Genomic DNA, 22,029 nt, shown 5'->3' with positions numbered 1-22,029 from the left:
GAGTCTCCAGACGTCCTTTCTCTTCTGTTTTACGACCATGACCTTCTCCGTGCACTGTCGCCGCCGCTCCGAGGAGTCCATTTTGAAGATGGAGAGGTCTACCTGTGCCACCCGGACCCGTGATTTATGAAAAGACAAAAAGTAGCACCGTGTCGGTCGGTCGGTCGGTCGGTCGGCCCTCCATCGACCCCCCCCCTCCACCCCTGCCATATATGTGTTTTTTTTTTTTTTTTTTTCTTCCAAGCTGTGTTTCTTTTTCTTTATTGCGTTGGCCTGGCACAGTGCCCAAAGGCGGAGGGAGGGAGGGCTGAGTGCATGGCGGTGGGAGGGATTATGAGACAGGATGGGTGGGTGGTTGGGTGGGTGGGGTCGAGGAGAAAGAGTGTGTGTGTGCGTGTGTGTGTGTGTGTGGCTTGTGTAGCAGCTGACTGAAACAGTCATTATATTATGTAAAGGCAGGCGGTGGCGATGGCCGCCAGGAGGAGGCTTGGGGGGGGTGCCAGTTACTGACGTGCAACACAAGGTCGTCCCTGATTGGCTCATCAGCGCCATTCTCAGTGGCGCTCATTAAAGGTGGAGGGAGGCTCAGCAGAGAGAGCGCCAGCTTCTTGTGTTTTTCGCCCAGCAAATGGAGGCGACCACCACTGCGTCACAAATGAATTGCTAGTAACAGGGGAGGGAGGGAGGGAAGGAAGGAAGGAAGGAAGGAAGGAAGGAAGGAAGGAAGGAAGGAAGGAAGGAAGGAAGGAAGGAAGGAAGGAAGGAAGGAAGGAAGGAAGGAAGGAAGGAAGGAAGGAAGGAAGGCAGGCTTTGTTGTGGAATCATTAAAGAGGAGAATGTTGATGGCAGAAAAAGTCAAAGGAGGGCAAAGTGACAAAACAAAAGCCATCACGATCCATCGATTGGGGCAAACCATGGAATGTATTGATAACACTGTCATTAAAAGCTATGGACTGACAGCAGCAGCAGCAGCATCTTCTTCTTCTTTGACCTGGAATATAATCCTTTGTCATGGGATCCAGCTACCTGCAGAGTGTCTCTCTCAGCACTTCCTATGTCAATGTAAGGAATGGCCCGTTTGGCTGCTCGAGGTAGCTTGGCCTCAATGACACTTTCAGGTTCATATTGAGCCCCACCCACTTCAATCCCAGACGAGCACATTTTAAAAGTCATTTTTGCTCGTGAGCTTGCTGTGATTCTGGATTGAATTTGCCACATCGCATCATCGGTGACGGTTTGTTGGAAAGGTACGCATATCCGTATCCTTCCGAGTATGGGGCCCATATTGGCAAGTACAAGTAAGGGCATTTTCCCTCACAGCGGAAATCCCAATATTCATCACTGTCGAGTTCAGAGTTCCAAGCTATTATTAGCACGCTCTATTTAACCCACTTCTGTCTGAACGATCAGCCGCTCGTATTTTCTGATTATCCGTGTTGCCGTGATTTCTTACAGCGCAGACTGGAAATAGAAGGCTTGCTTATACTAAGTCTGTCATTTACCAAAATGACTAATCGCTCGTTCAGACTGGAGAACTGCATTGTTATCGTTGGAGGATTGTTTTGATCGCCATCTTGCTCCGTTCCGTGTTTGTGAGTCACGTACTGCAAGCCAGGTACGTGGGGGCGCAAATTGTGTGATGGAACATGTCACCGAGTAGCAGAGCGTGCGTGACTCACCGATGCGTTTTCATCATCGCCGCCGCCGCTCCATTGTAGTACTACTACTCCAAGAAGGAAAATGGCTTAAAGGTGGCTCGCCTGATTTTCTCCTCTCCTGATTTTCTCCTGGCAGGCAGGATGGAGCAGATGTCCGAGGAGGCGCTACGGCTGAACTTGCTGAAGCGGGGTCTGGAGTCGCCCAACGAGCGAGAGGAGGCCTTGGCCAAGCGCCTCAAGATGGAGGGCCACGAGGCCATGGAGCGCCTCAAGATGTTGGCGCTGCTCAAACGCAAAGATCTGGCTGACCTGGCGGCCCTGGAGGTCGCCGGGCCTCTGGGAGACGCAAAGGGCCCCGGCGCCAGCGCGCTCCATCATCAGAGCCTCATGGGCGCCGCCGCTTTTGAGGAGAAGCTAAACGGCAGCCTGAGACTGGGAGGACACGGCGGACATGTCGGATCCAGCAAGAATGGCAAAGAGAACATGCTGGACGAGCCAGTGGACATGAGTGCGGGACGGAGATGGTGAGCGTTTCAATTTGAAAGAGTGTTTGTTTGGGGTTTTGAGCTCAGTGTCAAATGGCAAGTCTCCGTTTGGGAGTCACTGAAATTCCCTGCCCAAGAAGTCCTTGGCCGGCACATCAGAGAAGATGTGATGGCCACGACTGTTGATTGCGAGCGACGCGTTAGCCGCTCGCACGAGCCTCGCTGCATTCTTTCACAAATGCTTGGTCATTTGAAAGGGCGCGAGGGAGGGGGTTTGCATAGCACAAAGTGTACATGTTCTGATGCGGGCCGAATTCTTGTGAGAAGGAAAAAGCTACTGAAGCAGTTCTACCAAACTCCAAGTCTGTCGGCGTGCTTTGGCTACACTGTGCCGAAGCTACTGTCAAATGATCAAATAGGGAAGCCCGACAAAATCAAACCCATCCGTCGTGTTAATGCTGAAAAGATATCAGTGAGTCGTTGGCTGTTTGAGATGGAGCCGCCGCAAGTCAACCGCAGTTCAACTTTTAATTGAAGTAATGGGGGCAATCGGACCGAGCCCAGTGGCTTACATAAACGGCGTGACATCATAGCGGCCGGCCGGCCGGGAGGCCGACGCACCTTTTCCTCCCGCGTCCCAACGTGCGCGGTGCTTCTTTTTTTGTCACTCAGCGACGGCGAGCACGACAGACGAACGCCATCCCCGGACGTCATCATTCTGTCCGACAACGAGGCGTCCAGTCCCAGAGCGACGCCTCGCCCCGAGGAGCGCCTGAACCATGCCAACCTGGACATGTTTAAGGTAAAACTGGTAAAGTCATTGACTTCATTTTGTGCTAATAGGACATTGCGGCGATAAATCTTCTGCGTGGCACTTTACAGGATCAAATGTTTGCTCGCACGTGAATGTTGCAGGGTAAGACGGGAGAAGAGAGACAGCAGATGATCAAAGCTCTGCGAGAGGAGCTGCGTTTGGAGGAGGCTCGCCTGGTGCTGCTTAAGAAGCTCCGGCAGAGTCAAATGCAGAAGGAAAACGTGGTGCAGAAGGTCAGAGGGTTAGCATTTCTTTTTCTGCCGTTCAGACAACGTACTTACAGACGTGCGTGTATGCGCGCGCAGGTCTCGGTGGTCCAGAACGCCGCCTCTTCCGGCCACTCTCCTTCCATCCACGGCTCCTCCGGACTGGGGAAGCTTCCGGTACGGCCGGGCATGCACAACCCGGAGCCCCAGAACCTCCGGACTGCACAGGTTAGTGAGTGATAGGTGCATTGCAAACTTTTCTCTTTTTTCTGCAGAAAGGAGACCTGTTAGCTCCGTATGATTGGGTTGTTGGAATGCGTCCTCACCATGAAAATGCTAGTATTTTTCCAAAATGCAGTCAATTTGATGGTTTACCATTGAACACAACACATAGTGAGTGAGTGAGTGAGTGAGTGAGTGAGTGAGTGAGTGAGTGAGTGAGTGAGTGAGTGAGTGAGTGAGTGAGTGAGTGAGTGAGTGAGGAGAAAAAATGTGGACCTCAACCTTTGTGTTTGTCTCAATGACCGTACTGTACCGTTGCCTTATATAATCATTTGTGTATCTGCTTTAGACCATGTGATGGTAATGAATTTCTCTGAGTGCGTGCGTGCGTGCGTGCGTGCGTGCGTGCCTGCGTGCGTGCGTGCCTGCGTGCGTGCGTGCCTGCGTGCGTGCGTGCCTGCGTGCGGGCGTGCGGGAGCGCTAATGAGCCCATCTCCTGCTGCAAGCCTTTGTTCTTGTAGCCCTGCTCCTCCATTACATGTTGAGATTGGATTAAATATTCAGTGTGTGTGTGTGTGTGTACGTGTGTGTACGTGTGCATGACGTGTGGGTGTGTGTGGTGTCTTGTCAGCTCATTTTGTATGTACTATGATGCACTGCTTGCTTGCTAGTCGATTCATCGAGCACTTTCTGCCCTCTGCTGGCCTCTTTTGGTATTGCATGACCCTCCAACTATTCCTACTGCTACTGCTACTGCTGCTCATACATAGTCCATGTAACTGTGTACCGTGTCAAAGTACAGAGGAGAAACTTTGAATGTTCTCTTTGGGCAGGGTCACACAGTCATCAGGTCGGGAGCCAATGCCAACCTGCCACCGATGCTCATGTCCCAGCGAGTGATCGCCCCCAATCCTGCCACGTTGCAAGGACAGCGCCTCTCCAAACCTGGGATGGGTCGCTCCAGCATGGGCAACGCTGTTAGCTACCAGCAAGTAAGGCTGACCTGAAAAAAATGTGCAAGCGGCAAATAAGGAGGGAACAATGTCAATAGCGTCATCTTTTCATTCTGCTCCAAATCAATATGTAGCAAAATGAACAAGTCCTATTTCAATTGCGGTGCATACCATCCACATGATACTTGACTGGTGAGCAGTAAAAAGAGAAGAGGCAAGTGAGTTGACGAGAGCGCCGGCCGCCCGCCCGCCCGCCTCCGTAGTGGCTCCTCACTGCTTGCTTCTGTTTTGCGCTATCAAGACAATTCAAGATCCTCGGTAATACGGAGGCGTGAGCTGAACTTTGGGGTCGCGGAGCAATGTCGGATCCGTGCGAGGGAACGTATGCAACAGGAACTTGGTCATCAATTGCCGGCCATGGTTGTCTGTGCAAATTTTGCAAACATGCCCGGAATAAGTTGTTTACTTGGATTGGATTGGATCTGTTCAACGCACGCAGTAGTTTGGTTTTCTTTAGTGCGTGCCCCGCAAACTGGAAGGCAACTGGCGGATTGTTAAGTGCTTCCTTTTGGCAAGCCGCATTCATGCTACTGCAGCTATTTTCTAAGACAGACAATGTTTTTGTCGGGGTTCATTCGAGGTGGCAAAGGTTGGCCAGACCTGTACTTTTTCTTGTGGCAGGTTCAACGTTTCCTTGTGACGTGAAAAATCACCCCCAAAAAGTGACTTATTCACTTTGGCGGTCTTTTCTTGTTGGAAAAGGTCCTTTTTTATGATGATCTAATTGGGGATGGGCCTTGAAACCTTAATTGCGACGCAAACTTGTTAAAGCAAGTGATGAATCTAGCGAGCTGTCAAATCTCGTCACTTTCCAGGTATCAGGTTCTTGTCTTTGGCACCACGGATAGCGATCACAACTATAAACAAATATAACAATCAAATGCTTTGCTATGTCTGATGAGTGTAATGCTCAAGGCATTCTATTCTTCAGCTCATTGTCCTATTTGCATGCACATGTGGCAAAAGTACTCACGCTATGGAATTAAGTAGAAGCACAGACTTCAGAGTAACCAACCAGTCAGTCGGGAATCAACAGTACAAATGAAAAACTTTACTATTGACATTTTTGTATTTGATACTGACAAGCACTGTTATTATTGAGGCCAACCAACGTTTGCGTTTGTCTCCCCCCCCCCAATCCATCCCTCCCTCCCCCCGGCAGGCCAGCCAGCAGGTCGCGGCATCGCAGCGGTCTGGCTCCAGCGCCATGTACATGAACCTCGCCCACATGCAAGCGGCGGCAGCGGCGGCGGCAGGGGCCAGCGGGGTGGCGGGCAGCCTGGGCGGAGCCTCGGCCGTCAGCCCGTCCAATCTGTCCGGCTCTGCCAGCGGAGGGGTGAATTCCATGGCCGACCAAGCCAGCAGCCAGGCTGCTGCCAAGCTCGCCCTGAGAAAGCAGCTGGAGAAAACGCTGCTGGAGATCCCACCTCCCAAACCCCCCGCCCCACTCCTCCACTTCTTACCGTCGGCCGCAAACAGCGAGTTCATCTACATGGTGGGCCTGGAGGAGGTGGTGCAAAGTGTTCTCGACAGTCAGGGTAAGCCTGTGATGACAAAAGGAAATGATACAAAGTGAACACGCACGCAGGCAGGCAGGCAGGCAGGCAGGCAGCCAGGCTCCTTCTCCTTCTTGAAACCAAAGTCCATCGAAAAAGTGACCAATCTCCTTTGAATGCCAAATCCATTTCTTCTACTTCTGTTCATGGCCAGCAGATGGCGACATTACACTCATTTCACCAGCTCCTCCGTTTTTAGCCTATTGATTGCTAAGGCGGAAGGATGGGTGAGTTGGATGGATGGATGGATGGATGGATGGATGGATGGATGGATGGATGGATGGATGGATGGATGGATGGATGGATGGATGGATGGATGGATGGATGGATGGATGACAGATGGATGGATGACAGATGGATGGATGACAGATGGATGGATGACAGATGGATGGATGGATAGATGGTGTTTTTGGTCACGCTTCTGTCAAGATGGTAGTTGATATTAGCTGGCTCTAATGATTGATGCAAGTCGGTGTTTGCACTTTCCCCGACAGGTAAGCTGCGAGGAACGCTTTCCCGCATGGAGCCGTTCTTCTGCGCCCAGTGCCGAACTGATTTCACCCCCCACTGGAAGCAGGAGAAGAGCGGGCGAATCCTTTGCGAGCAGTGCATGATGTCCAATCAGAAAAAGGCTCTCAAGGCAGAGCACACCAACAGGCTGAAGAATGCCTTTGTCAAGGCCCTGCAGCAGGAGCAGGTCAGCGTCAAAGCGCTTTGTTTGGTTAGACCTGCTGCAAATACACCAACCATGTGATTCTTCCATTTCAGGAGATTGAACAGAGGCTGCAGCAAGCCGCCCTCTCGCCCAGCTCGGCCCCCAGCGGACCCAACGCCTCCAAGACTGACTCCCTGATCCGACATCATGCTCTGCGCCAGGTACGCGGCCGGGCCGGGCCGGGCCGGGCCTGCCTCTGAAGCGCACGCCAGTTTTCTTTCTTGACTAAGTCAAATCGTGTCTCTTCTAAGCACTTCATTAGTGCCTTAGGTGAATGGGGCCACATAACCTACTATATATACCCCCCTAGTAAAACAAGTTCCAAATTTTTGCAAGACAAACAATTTTGACTGTGCTTGAAATGCCTTTTAACAAGCAGAACAAGCTTTGCTAGTCAAAGCAAGTAACGCACGTGCGTCATTGCTGCCACTGGCTTTGTCCGCTTTCTGCTCACCTGAGCCAGTTTTGCGTTCTGTTGTAATGCGAGCAGGCGGTTTAATCCGGTTGAAACTCACCTGAGCAAGCCGAGCAGTCGGTGCGTTACGCTGCTGTTTGCGCGCGGCCCGCGGCGATGAAGCTGGTTAGCTTCTCGATGACACTGTCACAGTGTAGCTTTGGCCAGCAAATCCGCTGCTTTGGCCCCATTTCAACTCACTTGGGGCTGCCTGCCTGCCTGCGTGGCTGCGTGGCTGCCTGCCTGCGTGGCTGCCTGCGTGGCTGCCTGCGTGGCTGCCTGCCTGCCTGCCTGCCTGGGCGCCTCACTGCAACCAAGCTTGCACTTGTTTTTCTACTCAGGCTCCTCAACCTCAAGCTTCTATGCAGAGAAGTCTGTCCAATTCTGCGCGGGGTGTCCTGTCTAACTTCGCCCAGGCCTCTCAGCTGTCAGTGGCCAGCAGCCTGATGGGGATGAGCGCTGCAAAGCACTGTGGCAGCGGCGGAAGCGGCAGCAGTAGCAGCAGCAGACTGCAGCATGATAGCCGGCGCCAGATCTATAACATCCCAGGTTTGCCATTTTTTTCAATGATGTCTCGATTGGCCATTTTCAACATGATTCCCCCCCGCCCCCTTTCACAGGGTTAAATATCGCCTATCTGAACCCAGCGGCAGTCGGTGCCCACAAGAGCTCCACCTTAGCAGACCGGCAGAGAGAGTACCTGTTGGACATGATCCCACCCAGATCCATATCGCAATCCATCACCGGACAGAAATGAGCCCTTCTGAGGACACCCGAGCCGGGCCGGGCCGGGCCGGGCCGGGCCCTATTGCCCTATTGCCCTACCCCACATGGAAGCACTCCACCATCAGCCAATACCTGGCCCCGAGGCCCCGCCCCCTCCCCTCCATCGCATGCAGTGCCTGTCCATGTGCCTACCTTCAACTGACCCATTCAAAAGTCACGCAAAGACAATAAAACGTCAACACATCTCAAATTCCAATTAGCATTGTTTGCCATTTATAATTCCCATTCTTATTGCACTATTTGAAATGCAACTCCTTTTATTTTTTCTATTATCCTTTTTTTAAGTGTCATTTTATGTTTCTCCGCTGTCATTCCTTCACGTAAGGAAGTGACGCTTAAATCATTGTAGGGCCCCTTTTTTTTTTTTTTTTTTTTGAAGCTTGGATTGGAGTGTTGCTAGTAACAGAAGATCAACAGAGGGTGGTTACTATGCAACGTTGGAGCTTGGTAGTAAAAGTTCTAACGGGGAGGACACAGAAATGTTTGGTTCCAAATGAAGAGGAAGGAAGGCTACGATGGCACACCACACTGAGGACAGAGCATGACCCATTGTCATCATCAAAGTGACACAGCATCCATCATCCAAAGTATTCAATCCCCTCCATCCAACGGAAAATGACTGTCAGACAGAAGTATGTCAAGCGATCAAACCTTTTCCTTTTGCTGGTCGGCGCTTTGCGGGTGGCCCAAATCTGCTCTTCTGTAAAACACGGACGACGGACGGGACAGGAGTTGGACTGAGCGATGCAGCTCCATCAGAACAACGCACACTCCAGAGGATGGAGCTTTGCAACTCTATCAGAAAACATTGAGGAACGAGGCTTAACAAAGCGGATGCGATGATGACCCTCCTGCTTCCACTAAGACCCCCCCCCCCCCCCAACCCAAGCCCACCGTCGGTTATGCACAGACTGGATGCTTTGTACCCAGCAGCTCAGCTCAACTCAGCTCAGCTCAGCTCAGCTCAGCTCAGCTCAGCTCAGCTGGTTTTGGGCGTCACATGTTCTTTCAATGTGAAAAAGGACTCCACTCTTGAAGGTGGAAGCACATTTTGTGCATCCAAACCAGATTCTGTACTTACAAATGTTGAATTCTGGTTTTTCAGTTTGTTATGTTTGGGATTATATTTTGTGATTCCAAAGCCGCCGCCGCCGCCACCCCAAACCTTCCCCAAAAAATATTCCCTCTTTCTTTTCTTTTCTTTTCTTTTTTTGCGGCGTCTCCTCTTGAAACGTTGGCGGACCTGAGAGGTATTTGCCTTCGGGAGACGATAATAATCAACAAAGCTAAAAACAAAAAGACAAAAAAATATCTGTAAGGATTATGTATAGATCGATACCTAGCGTCAGAGGGAGAAAACAAAGGATGTGGATTATATCTTTTATGGGAGAGACATGGATCAATCATTGTGTGCATGTCGTGCGCACAAGTTGCCTCACTCCAGAGGAGCACTTTGCATATTTCCAATTGGAAAAAAAAAACAACTTTTTTTTTCTTTTTCTTTTTTTTTTACCCAAAAAAAAAAAAATGAGGAAAAGAATGTTACAATTAAGAGTCTCTTAAGGTCTGGAAGCTGGCTTAGGGCCTATCTAAGAGTCACAGCTTTTATGGTTTACCTCTAATGTTCTCGGGCTTGGTTGCTCTTGGAATGTTGGAATGTGACCTCCCTCAAGTTGCATGTCACTGCTCCCTCTTGCCGTGTATTAGACCCAGCCTACCAGGAAGCATGACTACTTCACCCAAATGTCTTCATCCGAGTCTAAACTTAATCAAATTGGAAATCTGACGGTAGCAGGAAGGATCCACTTTGAGTCTGACTGCCGAGAATCTTTCGGGCTGCGCAGTAGCGACTCGACTCGTGCCGTGTTCATTTTTGACATGTTGAAAAGCATCCACTTCCATTCCATTGAGATGCGGCTGCTGAGCGAGCCTGTGCCACAGCCAGCCACCTTGCAAACTCATTCTCTGCCATACCCCCCCCCCACCCCCCATTCTGTTGCTTGCACATTTTTAAACAGTAACATCTCTATCCCAAATCAGGAGCTCCTGTATATTGCAATGTCTTCCTGCTTCATCAACATATTTTGAATCATACTCCAAGATTCTTTGCGGTTTCATTGTGTAAGATTTCCAAATGGATAGGACCGTACCTCAAGTTCAAAACTGTATCCAAAGTTGCGTGAAAATATCCAAGGAGCGACGAGCGTGGTTGCCTAAGCGCCAGGTTGGGATGGTGTGATGCGAGCATTTTGTGGAATGCTGAAGCAGTTGGCGCCGCTCTCAGAGGTCTTTTCCCAAGGCAGCGTGCTTGCAGGGCAAGGTGCACACAGCCAGCATGCATAATCAGTGTTCAAACATAGTGCAGTATTATTCCTGGAGGTGGACCAATTGCTTACGTCGACAGGATAGGATTTGGGGTCCCGTTCATGTCTACCGAACTTGATTATATTAGACAAGAGCCCAAGAATTCATATGTAAGCAGAAAGAGGACCCTTTTGAACATGGCTTTGTTGCTGGGCCACTCGGAATGGGATGTTGTGGAAAAGATGAGCCGGCTTGCTTCTGGCAATCGTTTCTATCAAGCACTATACCTCCATTATGAACGGTACGCACATTTGTCTTTTCTTTTGAAAGCTTATTTGGGGTAGCAAAGTTCCAGCGACACTAGACATGCCGCAGTCGGTTGGACACTTAGAAGGTCGGCCATGCTGGATGTTTTCTTTTGTTGCACTTCATGATGTCATGATATGATTAGCTTACATTGTGTTGCACTGACAAGCCATCACCAACTCCTTCATTTCCGTCGTTGCAGACACGTGAGTGACGCTTTTGTAGCTGGCCGGGCGGCGGGTCGGCCGGCCGGCGCTTCTCGTTGTCCAGGTCTTTGGTTATCCGCATTGCATTCGCATTTCAAAAATCCCACCGGGTTTTTGTTCAAGCAAAGCGAGATGCATTCATTCGCCCTTCGACTCCTTTGGTTTGGTGCACTTGACGTTTGAGCGTAATTAAACAAACGGCACTTTTAGGAGTGATGGCACCAGAGTTCATTTGAAGCAAATGAAAGTGAACGCACCCTTAAGTCTTTTGTTTGCATCCTTTCGTGGCGTCCGCAGATGAGGTAGTCATGACTCATCTTTAAAGGTGAGCCAGCTTCACAAAGATGCACGCGGAAGCACTGCTTGAACTAGTATTGCATTTTTCAACTTCTATCAGTATCCTTTTTTGCTTGAAGTCTTTAGTCATCCATGTGTCGGTAGGCAAATTGTAAAACAATGCTTTAAAAGCTGAAAAATGAAACGAATAACAACCACAGCACTTAGTTTGATGAGTGAACGCAGCATCTCACTTGTCATTTGAGCAAATAAATCTGCTAGTCGGTTAAGCTAAGGCAAGCTAAGCTAAGCTAAGTAGTCAAAGCATACTTTAAGACCATTGTTACAAGACTTGAATTATTCTTGCTTAATCTGAAAAATTGAACGGCCGGCCAGCCGCCTTTTATATGAGCGAGCGAGCGAGCGCAGCTCACATCCATGTATTCTAATTGAAGCTAAGCTAACAAGCCTTTTCTTCCTTATTGACTTTCCTTATTGTGAATGTCAAGCCAGTTTTGTTTGGGCGAACACAAACATATTCAAAGTTCATGCTGGGCAAACTTAATATATTTGTGTTGGGCCGACCATCGTGAATTTTAGCGAGCGCATTGGCCTCTTCAGTCGCCTCGCTCATCATTTTATTTTTCCTTTCAAATGGCAGAAAATCCAAAAGAAATGACCTCTATTTGTTTTTAAACGAAAGGCACTTATAACGTTGATGGTTGTACCACAAACTGATTGAGACAACAATCAACGGTGCCTCTGCTGGTTGCACTCCATTTGATGAAGCATCCCTCCCTCCCTCCCTCCCTCCTTATACTACGTATGTACCTCATTGTTGATTCATTGCTTAATCCATCATTACGCCCATCCCCATCTTCTACACGTGTTAATCATTCTACATGCATCATGGCTGCCAGTAGCTTTCACCAGTCTAATGGTAACGCAAGGGGGTGTGATGATGATGATGACGACGATGATGATGAAGATGATGCTTGAACAATCCAGGCCGTGACTGGCTCACAGCATTCGAGTGAGAGGAAAAACTACCTAAAAGAAAAGATGTAAACTAAAGTTTACACCAGAACGAAATCCATTTGAACGTAGTCAAAGAAAAGAAATCAATTTTCCCTTTATCCAAACAGTTTCCCAGATATATGTTCAGGGTTTTTTTTTGTTGTTGTTTTTTTTACGTCGGGGTGAATTTTGAATAGCGCTCCCCATTTGGTTTTGAAATTGTCATGCATCTCCTTTTTGCTGCCAAGCTAAAGTTGATACTTCCAAAAAGGTTCCTGTCTCTCTCTCTTTCTCTCTCTCTCTCTCTCTCTCTCGCTCTCTCTCGCTCTCTCTTTCTCTGTTTGCATCCACATCTTTGTATTTTGACTGCAGATTATTTTGAATGTCTCTTTTTTTTCTCAAAAAGTCTTTTTATTTCTGCCGACTGAATTTTACCTTTACTTTTATTGCAGTTTAAGAAAAAGAAATAAACAAATGTATTGACTATGAGATAAATGACACGATATTTGCTAGGTTTGAAGTAATAATGACTTATTGTACATAAGCATTTTCCTCCCTTGTACTGAAAAAAAATTAAATGGTTGTATATTGTGTAGAAAAGCAAACAAAAAGCCATGAATATTGTGAAGCTTGTCATTTGGTTTTGTGATCACTGTGTATTATTGTGTAACAAATGTGCAAAATGTTTGGGATTCTTTTTCTCCTCCCCATTTTTTCCCCTCTGCTTCTTCAAATTGATTGCTTGGATGCATTCGATTCGGTTTAATTTTTGAATCCAGTTCGCAGAGAAGTACACCTCCTTTTTTCTTCTTCTTCTTCTTCTTCTTCTTCCTTAGAACGGCAATACTTGAATTGGTAACTTGCCGTGGACACAACAGTACTGCAGATCTAACGGGTCATTTCAGGACACAAATGCGGCGTTTTGAGATGGTTCTTGCAATTTGAGTCTTATCTTTCAGCACTGCTGCATGTCCGTCCGTGTATTCAGGCAAATGACTATGAATTTGATTTGTTTTACACAAATGTTGCTTTTCCAAAACTGCCGAACTGATGCAATAACGTTGAAACTATTTTTGGCCTTCTATCGAGCAATTTGCTGTCTAAAAAGTGACACACCAATTCTAAGTGCTTTCGAGCGCGCTGCTTTGTTGAGAAAAATGTATTTTCATTTCCCTGTTTTTCTCCCTTTAAAAAAGCGCAAATACATTTCCTTAAAAGGACAAAGATTTGGTATGATTTGCAGTGAATGTGCCAAAGCACCCTAAAGTGAACCTGCTGGCTTCAAAGACTGCTCTTAAAAGTTACGCTGGACAAATACTTTCTCAAAGAGAAGCCCCGTTGTGATAAAAGTGCGCCGACAACTTTTTGTGCTATTGATGTAACCCAAAACGTTTGCACGGAAGCTTTGCGAAAAGCTACTTCCACCCGCCCGTGCAGGGAAGTATTTGGTTGCAAAATCATTTTGAATCCACTTCCAAGCGTTAGCATCGTGTTTGTATTGCTGCAAATCATTGGGGAGGTGAAACGCAATGAAATGAAGCAGAGGCTAATTTACGTCTTCTTTTTTTTTTTTTGTGTTGTTTGTTTGCTTACATCAATCCTGACCTTTTGCACATACTTGATATTTAACGGTCTTCAAAAAAAGTCAATGAAAATAATGCTGTTTGAATACTGCCAGTTGATTGACAATTATGCATTGATTGAAAAAATAAGCTAATTTTGGAGGAAATAACTTTGTAATATTTATCTTGCAAGCTATGTTTAATAAAGGTTGAAACAATTTGCTTCCAAGTCCTATTGGCATACATTCTGTCGGATCTGCACAGTTGTTGTTTTAGCAATACTACAAATGATCAGTCGGCACAGAGGCCAGACAAACTGTTAACCCAAAAAGAGGATTAGGGAGATGAGAATGTTAGGAAACAAAGAAGAGGTTAGGTAGGAAAATGATTCATTAATACAACAATGAATTGATATGATGCTATCAAGCCCCCCCCCCCCCCAAAAAAAAAAATGTTGTAAGGTTACAAGTCTCACGTCGCATTGGTATGAGGGGGAAAACGGTGAGGAAAAGTTGCAATATAAATTTTTTTAAAAATGATAACCATTTGTACTTTGAAATACCACGATTGTCTATTCCCCGTCTATTCCATCGGGTGGCAGGCTAGAGTAGAAATCAACATGCAACATGTTGGAGACAGGTGGACGGACAGTGGACTGACCGACCGACTGTACCGTCGTCATGTCTTTATGCGGCTTGGACTGATCAAGTTGCTCATTGCCTGCATTTCCAAATGGAGAGCGCTCGCTATGAATAGAGCAGAATAGAAATGAATGGCCTGGGATGGAAGTAACAGCACCGCACCATGTTAGCAAAACATAGCGCAGTTTCAACTTCAATGCACTGTTCCTCGACGTTCTTCTTTTGGCTTGAGCGTAATATTGGTTCTTCCTCAGATTGGCCCGAACGTTCCAACGTTCCAAGACTATCGTCGTCCTCATCAGGGGTGGAATTTCAGTCCGCTCACCCTTGGCCCCCTTCGTACAGTTGACCAACGACTGCATTTAACCAAACGAGCGAAATGAAGTTGTTGTGCCAGTGTAAGGCATGCCTTGCCATGTTTTCATTGCGGCGCTTATCTTCTCAAAGCGTGTCCGTCCGTTTGCTCCACCAGTCACACACATCCTCAATGTGTTTTGTCACATTTGAGCTGAATTGTGCAAGCTTGAGGTCGGTCTAGCGAGGAGAGGAATTTGATATGAAATGAATCCCCCTCTTTTTTGGAATGACTGGTTTCTCTTGTTTATTGCCGAGCTGGCATTTGTTGTTCGTTTGAGCAAGAGCTTGCCGGTGGCGTCCATTTGGGCTGAAATTTGAGTCTCCAATGTTCACGGTAGCTTTGGAGCCGTGACATACCTATGAGGGAGGCCTCATTGTTGTTATATAACGGCCTTTGACTTGACCTTGCATTATATACGTACGTACACCACGCGACGTCGTTTTGTCCATGTGCAGCAGCGACTGTTTGGAAGTGGCTCTATTCTAAGACACGGATGGGCCTTTCGCAATGCCCAGCGAGGACAGCGTTGTTGCCGTTTGTTATCTTGCATAAGTGCATGTGATGCCTTGTTTATGTGTCTGCTCATCGGTGTCCTATTCACACAAGTGAGGTCGCAAAAACAATCATTTGAAATATTTTCCAGGCAGCTGCAGCTTTTGTAAACTGTGCTACTTTATGAATAAAGTTGGATTGTATGGTAAAGGCTCGCTCATGTGTCCTCAGAGTTTTGTTATGAATTGAAGCCTGCAAACAACAATACAGCAGTGTGGTGGTATAGGGGCGGGGCAAATGTTGAGGTCATGTGGAGGTTGTGCTTTCTGCAAGGCCAAACTTGTTTTTGTACTCTGTGAACGGTACAGGGGGACATTTTGAACTCTGTCTGTTGACGCCATGCATACTTGCACGCACGCACGCACGCACGCACACACACACATGTTGAAGATTCTTCGCTTGAAGATTGCATACGTTGTATGATACACACAATGGGACGCATTTGCACGACAGCAACGCCAAATTGAATTCAGTGACGATGAGACTGCAGCATGTCCCAACACTCGAAAAGATCTATATATTTTTGAGTCACGTGGATTTTCCATTTGATTGGACTTGTCTGTGTTCACAGCATGGGGACTCGTGACCGGGCTTGCAGATGAATCACAGAGACGGGAAGTCGTTAGGCGCAGGAAAGAAAATCTTTGGCCGTGTTTGGGAGTGGCGGTCCTTGAACGCAACTCCTCGTGAACACCAGCTTCAGCCTCAGAGGAAACGCGTGATCACGAGGCCTCACCCAATCACAAAGCAAGCACGGCATGTTGCCGTGATGTCATCCTTGGTCTTTTACGAAACGGTTGATTCACACGGCGGGATTTTAACATCAAATGTGTCATGTCAAATTGCCAGGGTAGATGTGAGTCCAACACAATACTTTCATTCAAGTGAGTCATTAAATTGCAACTCTGCAGCGCTTGAAAGAGATACTGAACGCAGCATTTCAAAAAGGGAGGGCAGTAGGGGAAAGGTTATGAGAGGGGGTTTATTTTAGACCCGTAAACATCAACATCATCCAAAAGCAATGAGTGATTCTCGCTCAGAGGGAGTGGAGGACTTTGTGGGAAAGGGTCATTATTGATTTCCCAGAAATGCTCATATGTACGCTTTCCCTTCAAATGGAACCAATAAGTTCATCCAAGAAGCTACAATATAGAGATAATATTTTATGCGGGAAAAAAAAAAAAATCAAGTGACATCTAGTATATCGAGGACACGGAATGGTGACCGTCTCTTGGACATTCAGAGTCTTCAAGCTGTGGCAGTTCTGGGGGGGGCGGCCTACAATTGTTGTCCCCTTAACTTCATACTTTTTGATTTTGACTTTAGCCTCTGCGCAGCTCTGGTTGGTTTTATCGTTCTCTATAAATAAAGTTGAGTTGACGCTGCCTCTCGATACAATTAACAATGGATAAATAATGACGGTGAAACAATTTAAATGCTTGCTCGCCACTCCCTGCGTACTTTGCCATGGGCACTGTCCCTCCCTGGCTGTGTTCAAAACGAAAGTGATGCTGCTGTGCTGTACTTTGATTTTTTATAAAACTGAGCGAATTGAATCGATGGAACCGATGTACGTATTTGAAGTTAACGAAGAATGCCACAGAGCTCAAGACCCGTAAACTGGGGATAATACGGAGCGCAACCAAAAAGTGAATGGATCGTTTTCACTCCACAAACCATAGGCAACAAAATGGTGCCTGATGGAGAGGCTGCAATCATTCTTATGATTGTGCTGAGCGTGTGCTGACGTTGTTTGCATAGTGCAGTGGACTATGGCCCGCTTTCTCTTTCCCACACAGATCAATGCAAGTGAAGTCGGCGTGTTTAGGTTACGTCTTCTCGTTTCTGAAAGTTTTGCTGCTATTCACTTTGCAAGTGATTGTTTGACCTGTGACCTACTTCATAATACCCAGAAATGCTCCTTTTCCAGGGATAACACGGGGTTTTCCGATAGATACGCTACTGGCTACTGGCTACTGGCTACTGACTATTGACTATTGACTATTGACTATTGACTATTGACTACTGACTACTGACTAGACTACTGACTACTGACTACATCGTCTGATTTAGTGGTCAAAAAAGAGCCACAAGATGCGTGCAAGCGAGCAAGCGAGCAAGCAGACCTTGAGCTGAGCTGAGCTGAGCCGGCTGCGGTTGTTTTGCCAGCTGCTTGAGTCAGGAATGAAAATGTTTGTCGGTGCACATCATTCTTGGGATGTTGCTTGCTTTAGTGATGATATGCACGGACTAAAAAACAGCACATCCAAATCAATTGGACGTTGCCTAATGTTGACAATGGCAAAGTGAACATTGTGTACTGAGCTGTGTGTCTTTTGCAGAAATGCTTTTCCTGGAAGCCAACTGGCGTGCCTCCTTCTGTCCCTCCGTCGACTTTTAATACACTTGGCAAAGTTGCCAGTGGTGCGTCATCAATCAAACGAAGGCTGGCTGGCTGGCTGGCTTGCTTGCTGGCTGGCTGGCTGGCGGGCGGGCTTCTCCCTCCATCTCTGTTTACTTGAAGATGTACTTTCGGTATCTGGCAGCCTTCGTCAACTTCCTGCGCAGTGCGCACATGAGCCGAGCACGCTTGTTATCAGTGCTGGCCACGCGGTGTTCACGCGTCGACGCCGGGCGCTGATTGGCTGAGCCGAGCGAAAACAGGCCTTTTGCGCCAATCGCGGCGCTGCGCACGCGTGTTCACGCTCGCCCCGCATGGACAGACGGGGCAAGTGGGAACAAACCTGCCCTACCCTGCCCTGCCCTGCCTGCCTGCCTGCCCCAGCGTTGTTTACAGCCAGTTTAAAAGAGCAAGCCCCTGCCAGCGTGCAGACTTTCTCAGACCTTCTCGTCCTTCAACGCAAACATGGTAGCCATGTTGAAGCGAATCAAGTCGTTCCAAATCGTTTTCACCGACACCAAGAGTTTCTACTGCGGCGGGGACAGACTGTCGGGCCGTGTGGAATTGGAAGTCAACGAAGTGACACGCGTGTCTGCCGTCAGGATTCTCGGTGTGGGATCCGCCAAAGTGGAATATCCGAAAGGCACGCAGCGCTGTCGAGAGGAGGCGGAATATCTCCGATATGAAGCCCTTTTGCGCCTTCACGATCAACCGACAGGTACAAACAATAGCTGCACTTTATTTGCCCATCAATTAGTACTTGAAAAGCAGCAACAATAACAAGAACCCGGCTGAGAAAACATCAACGCTCCATCTGGATTTTTGGCGTTTTTCTGATGGTTTGCAATCAATGCTTATCTCATCTACTTTTTCTTTCCAGACGCTGACGGTTCAGTTCTCTTGAGGCCAAACAACAAATACGAGTACAAGTTTGAATTTGAGCTCCCTCAACAGGGGTTAGTGTCATCTTTTTATGACTTGCTAACGTGGCTATTAACTTTTTCCCCAAGCTTCATTCAAACCTCATAATAAATGGGGCAAAACCAAAAAGTATATACACATATATCTAATGTCGCTCTCGTTGACCTAATGCAAAATCTGCACTTGTGTTGAGACACATTGAATTGTACCTTCTGCCATCTAGTGGAAGAGCATTTGATTGTTCTCAACCGCACTTGACATAGAAAGCTCAAGCGACTGACTGACAGTTCCGATCCATTCCTGCAGTGATCCCACTCAAGAGGTGTTCTAACCTTCATGTACTTTCTGTTGTTACAGGAAGCTGGTGTCGTCTTACAAAGGCAAGTTTGGCTATGTCCACTACTATGTCAAGGCCAAGCTGGAGAGACCGCAGCAGCCCGTCCTTGAGTGCAAGAAACACTTTGAGGTGGAAGAACCTCTGGATGTCAACACGCCAGACCTGCTGGTAGGTTGATTGAATCAAATGGCAATGCTTTGTGATTTTAACCCCAAAGGTGTCTCCTCCGCAGTGCCCTACTGGCGGTATGAAAGAGAAGAAAGTCACCTGCATGTTCATCCCAGATGGCCAGGTGTCGCTCAACGCCAAAATTGACCGCCGCGGCTTCTGTGAGGGCGAGGACATCTGCATCAACGCCAAGTTCGAGAACACGTGCTCGCGCATCGTGGTTCCCAAGGCGGCCATCATCGCCAAGCACACCTACCAGGCCAACGGCCGCACCAAAGTCTTCCGCCAGAAGCTGTCGTCGGTGCGAGGCAACCACATCATCTCTGGGATGTGCGACGCCTGGCAGGGCAAAACCATCCGGGTACCCAAGATCAAACCGTCGAAGCTCGACTGCAACTTAATCCGCATGGAGTATGCATTAATGGTAAGATGGGCTTTGGGGCTTTGGGGCTTTGGGTTTGTCCCCCCTCCCCAATGAACCTTTCCAACACAGCGGGCCCTCAACTTCCAAACGTTGTCGTCGTCTCCAACCAGATTTATATCCACATTCCCGGGAGCGAAAAGCTGATTCTGGAACTGCCCCTGGTGATCGGGACGCCCGGTCTGGGCAGCCGCAGCAGCAGCGTGAGCAGCCAGGACGGTTCGGTCAGCTGGGTGTCGCTCGCCATGCCCGAGCTCCCCAGCTACCGCGACGTCACTCGCGACGTCCACATGGATCAGCCGCTTACGCCGCTCCTGGATGACTTTGATGGCGAAGACAGCCCCATCTTCATGAACCCGCCGGCGTTCTGTTTCCCGGCGGCGCCTCCGGTCTACACTGAGGTATGTATGTATGTATGTATGTGGTTACTTAGGCTAGCCAAGGCATGTAGTATGTATGAATGAGAAGATAGCTCTTTTCTAACTGAAGACGCCGTCGTTTTCAGACTGAGGAGGAGTTCAACATCAACGCTCACATGCTGCCGGTGTGCTGAAGTGCCTTTTCTACAACTGTGGTCCAGCTCTCAGAGACTGTTGAACTGAGGCTGGTGGGGAAAGCGAAAGAAGCTCCCGAGCGGCGGAGGGACAAGACACGGCACGGCACGGCAGTCCCGTGCACATGCGCTTGCCGACCACGCAGGCAGGCGGGATGTTGCATTCGAGATGTCGCTCGGGTTTTCCCTTCTGCGGGTGCTGAGAGCTGGCGGGTTCGAGGACGCGCGCTGAGCTCCAGCCACCCGTTCTGAATAAGCTGTCGTTTGCTTGGTTCTGGTGGTAGCCCCCCCCCCCCAACAACCTGCTGTCTGATTGTGGCCAGGGTTTATTTGCCCACCCTGCTTTGTCATTCCAGGGTCAGCAGTAGACCATGTACCCGTTTGTTTGGCTCTTGGAATGGATCACACTTCCTGGATGCTGGTCGAACCTCATTGTTATTATATCTCTTTGTTTTCTTGAACATGTTTGCTTGAAGAGGGCTGTTCTTGAAGGTTGCACTTTGATCATACATTATGCTGTACGACTGCCTGAATCGCTTTTTATTTGAATCCAATATGGAATATTTAGCCGGTGCGTGGAACCTTACATTAGCTTAGCATAGCCACATGCACTTTTCTTAAATTGGCTCTGCCAAACAGGTCTTTAACATGCTATTGATCGACAAGCCATAGTCAATGTTGGGATAATGTGTTGTTTCTACCTGATTTTCTGTTGTCCTAGACAGCATTTCACTTCAAAGATTCGTGCTGTTTTGATTTACAGCTTCCTGTCTTCAGGACACAAAAGACTGATTTGTAAAAAAAAAAAAAAAAAAATTGTAATGCATCTTTGATACATATTTTTTTGGTATGTTTTGATAATAAATTGTGAAAAATATTTGTCCATGTGCATTGACTGATTTCATTTATTGAGCACCAAATTACAACAGGTTCAAATATGTACTTTCCTATTTATTTATTTATTTATTTTACCTTGTGTAGTGTGCCTATTGAAGGGTCCACCGTGAGGTATACCTAATAACAGGCCACTTAATTAGGGAAAAAGCTCAAGTGAAAATGAAAAGTGGTCCTGTGATGTCACTTGGACACTCCATTAGATACACCGCCATTTTCAAGTGTACCGAATAACAGGCCACTTTATGAGGCAAATACCAGGGTCAAAGGTCACAGGTGTCAAGCTCTAGTCCTCGGGGCCGCGTTCCAACATGTTTTCCGAGTGACCCTCGTTAAGCGCACCTGCGTGAAAACTTTTAGCCACTTTCACGTTCAAAAGGAGCTAAAAGTTTTCACGCACCTGCACTTAACGAGGGAATCACACGGACACTCCATTAGGTACACCGCCATTTTCAAGTATACCTAATAACAGGCCACTTTATTAGGCAAATACCATGGTCAAAGGTCACAGGTGTCAAGCTCTAGTCCTTGGGGCCGCGTTCCAACATGTTTTCCAAGTGACCCTCGTTAAGCGCACCTGCGTGAAAACTTTTAGCCACTTTCACGTTCAAAATGAGCTAAAAGTTTTCACGCAGGTGCGCTTAACGAGGGTCACTTGGAAACCATATTGGAACGCGGCCCCTGGAGGACCACACCCCTGGTTGAAGTGAAAAGTGCCACACCCGCCCTCACCCCCACCTCCTGATTGGCTGTTGCTTCTGTGACGTCACTTGGACATTCCATTAGGTACACGGCCATTTCCAGGTGTACCTAGGTCACTTGGACACTAGATGGTGCCACACCCGCCCTCACCCCCACCTCCTGATTGGCTGTTGGATCTGTGACGTCACTTGGACACTACATTAGGCACACCGCCATTTTCAGGTGTACCTACGTCACTTGGACACTACCATCAGGTGCCACAGCCGCCCCCACCTCCTGATTGGCTGTTGGATCTGTGACGACACTTGGACACTCCTTTAGGTACACCGCCATTTTCAGGTGTACCTAATAACAGGCCACTTTATTAGGGAAAAAGCTTCACTGAAAGTGAAAAGCGCCACACCCGCCCTCACCCCCACCTCCTGATTGGCTGTCCTCTTTTTCAGAAACCCAAATCTGGTCACCCTAGCTAAAGTCACTGGTTACTTTGCCACACAGTCT

General features: G+C 48.0%; 2 protein-coding genes and 1 long non-coding RNA gene across 4 annotated transcripts; 2 read left to right on the top strand and 1 right to left on the bottom strand.

Annotated features, from left to right (window-relative positions):
• Positions 1 to 836: 836 nt before the first annotated feature.
• Positions 837 to 13,809, top strand: gatad2b (GATA zinc finger domain containing 2B). Of its 2 annotated transcripts, XM_049751970.2 has the most exons (11): positions 837 to 1,062; positions 1,795 to 2,182; positions 2,816 to 2,945; positions 3,059 to 3,190; positions 3,263 to 3,391; positions 4,219 to 4,377; positions 5,561 to 5,936; positions 6,449 to 6,651; positions 6,723 to 6,830; positions 7,465 to 7,672; positions 7,744 to 13,809. In XM_049751970.2, exons 1-11 carry the CDS (start codon positions 837 to 839, stop codon positions 7,878 to 7,880), a joined length of 2,196 nt encoding a protein of 731 aa, XP_049607927.1. In that variant the 3' UTR covers positions 7,881 to 13,809. The 2 variants fall into 2 exon arrangements, with proteins under 2 accessions (XP_049607927.1, XP_049607928.1); XM_049751971.2 differs by lacking the exon at positions 837 to 1,062 and having other exon boundaries at positions 1,800 to 2,182.
• Positions 3,959 to 7,465, bottom strand: LOC125987542 (uncharacterized). Its single transcript, XR_007488028.2, has 3 exons — positions 7,185 to 7,465; positions 4,510 to 5,942; positions 3,959 to 4,388 (listed from the first exon to the last, which is right to left on the bottom strand). It is a non-coding gene; the product is annotated as an uncharacterized lncRNA (long non-coding RNA).
• A 4,086-nt stretch (positions 13,810 to 17,895) lies between the features above and the next one.
• LOC125987540 (thioredoxin-interacting protein) lies at positions 17,896 to 20,809 on the top strand. The gene is made up of 6 exons (XM_049751973.1): positions 17,896 to 18,250; positions 18,413 to 18,488; positions 18,811 to 18,958; positions 19,023 to 19,382; positions 19,493 to 19,780; positions 19,885 to 20,809. The coding sequence occupies exons 1-6, from the start codon at positions 17,998 to 18,000 to the stop codon at positions 19,930 to 19,932; spliced, it is 1,173 nt and encodes a 390-aa protein (XP_049607930.1). The 5' UTR covers positions 17,896 to 17,997; the 3' UTR covers positions 19,933 to 20,809.
• The last annotated feature ends 1,220 nt before the right edge of the window (positions 20,810 to 22,029 follow it).

Source organism: Syngnathus scovelli, chromosome 19 (assembly GCF_024217435.2).
Source record: "Syngnathus scovelli strain Florida chromosome 19, RoL_Ssco_1.2, whole genome shotgun sequence".
NCBI classification, from domain to species: Eukaryota; Metazoa; Chordata; class Actinopteri; order Syngnathiformes; family Syngnathidae; genus Syngnathus; species Syngnathus scovelli.
The sequence above is the reverse complement of the archived record's forward strand: the minus strand, read 5'-3'. Positions and strand labels throughout refer to the sequence as shown.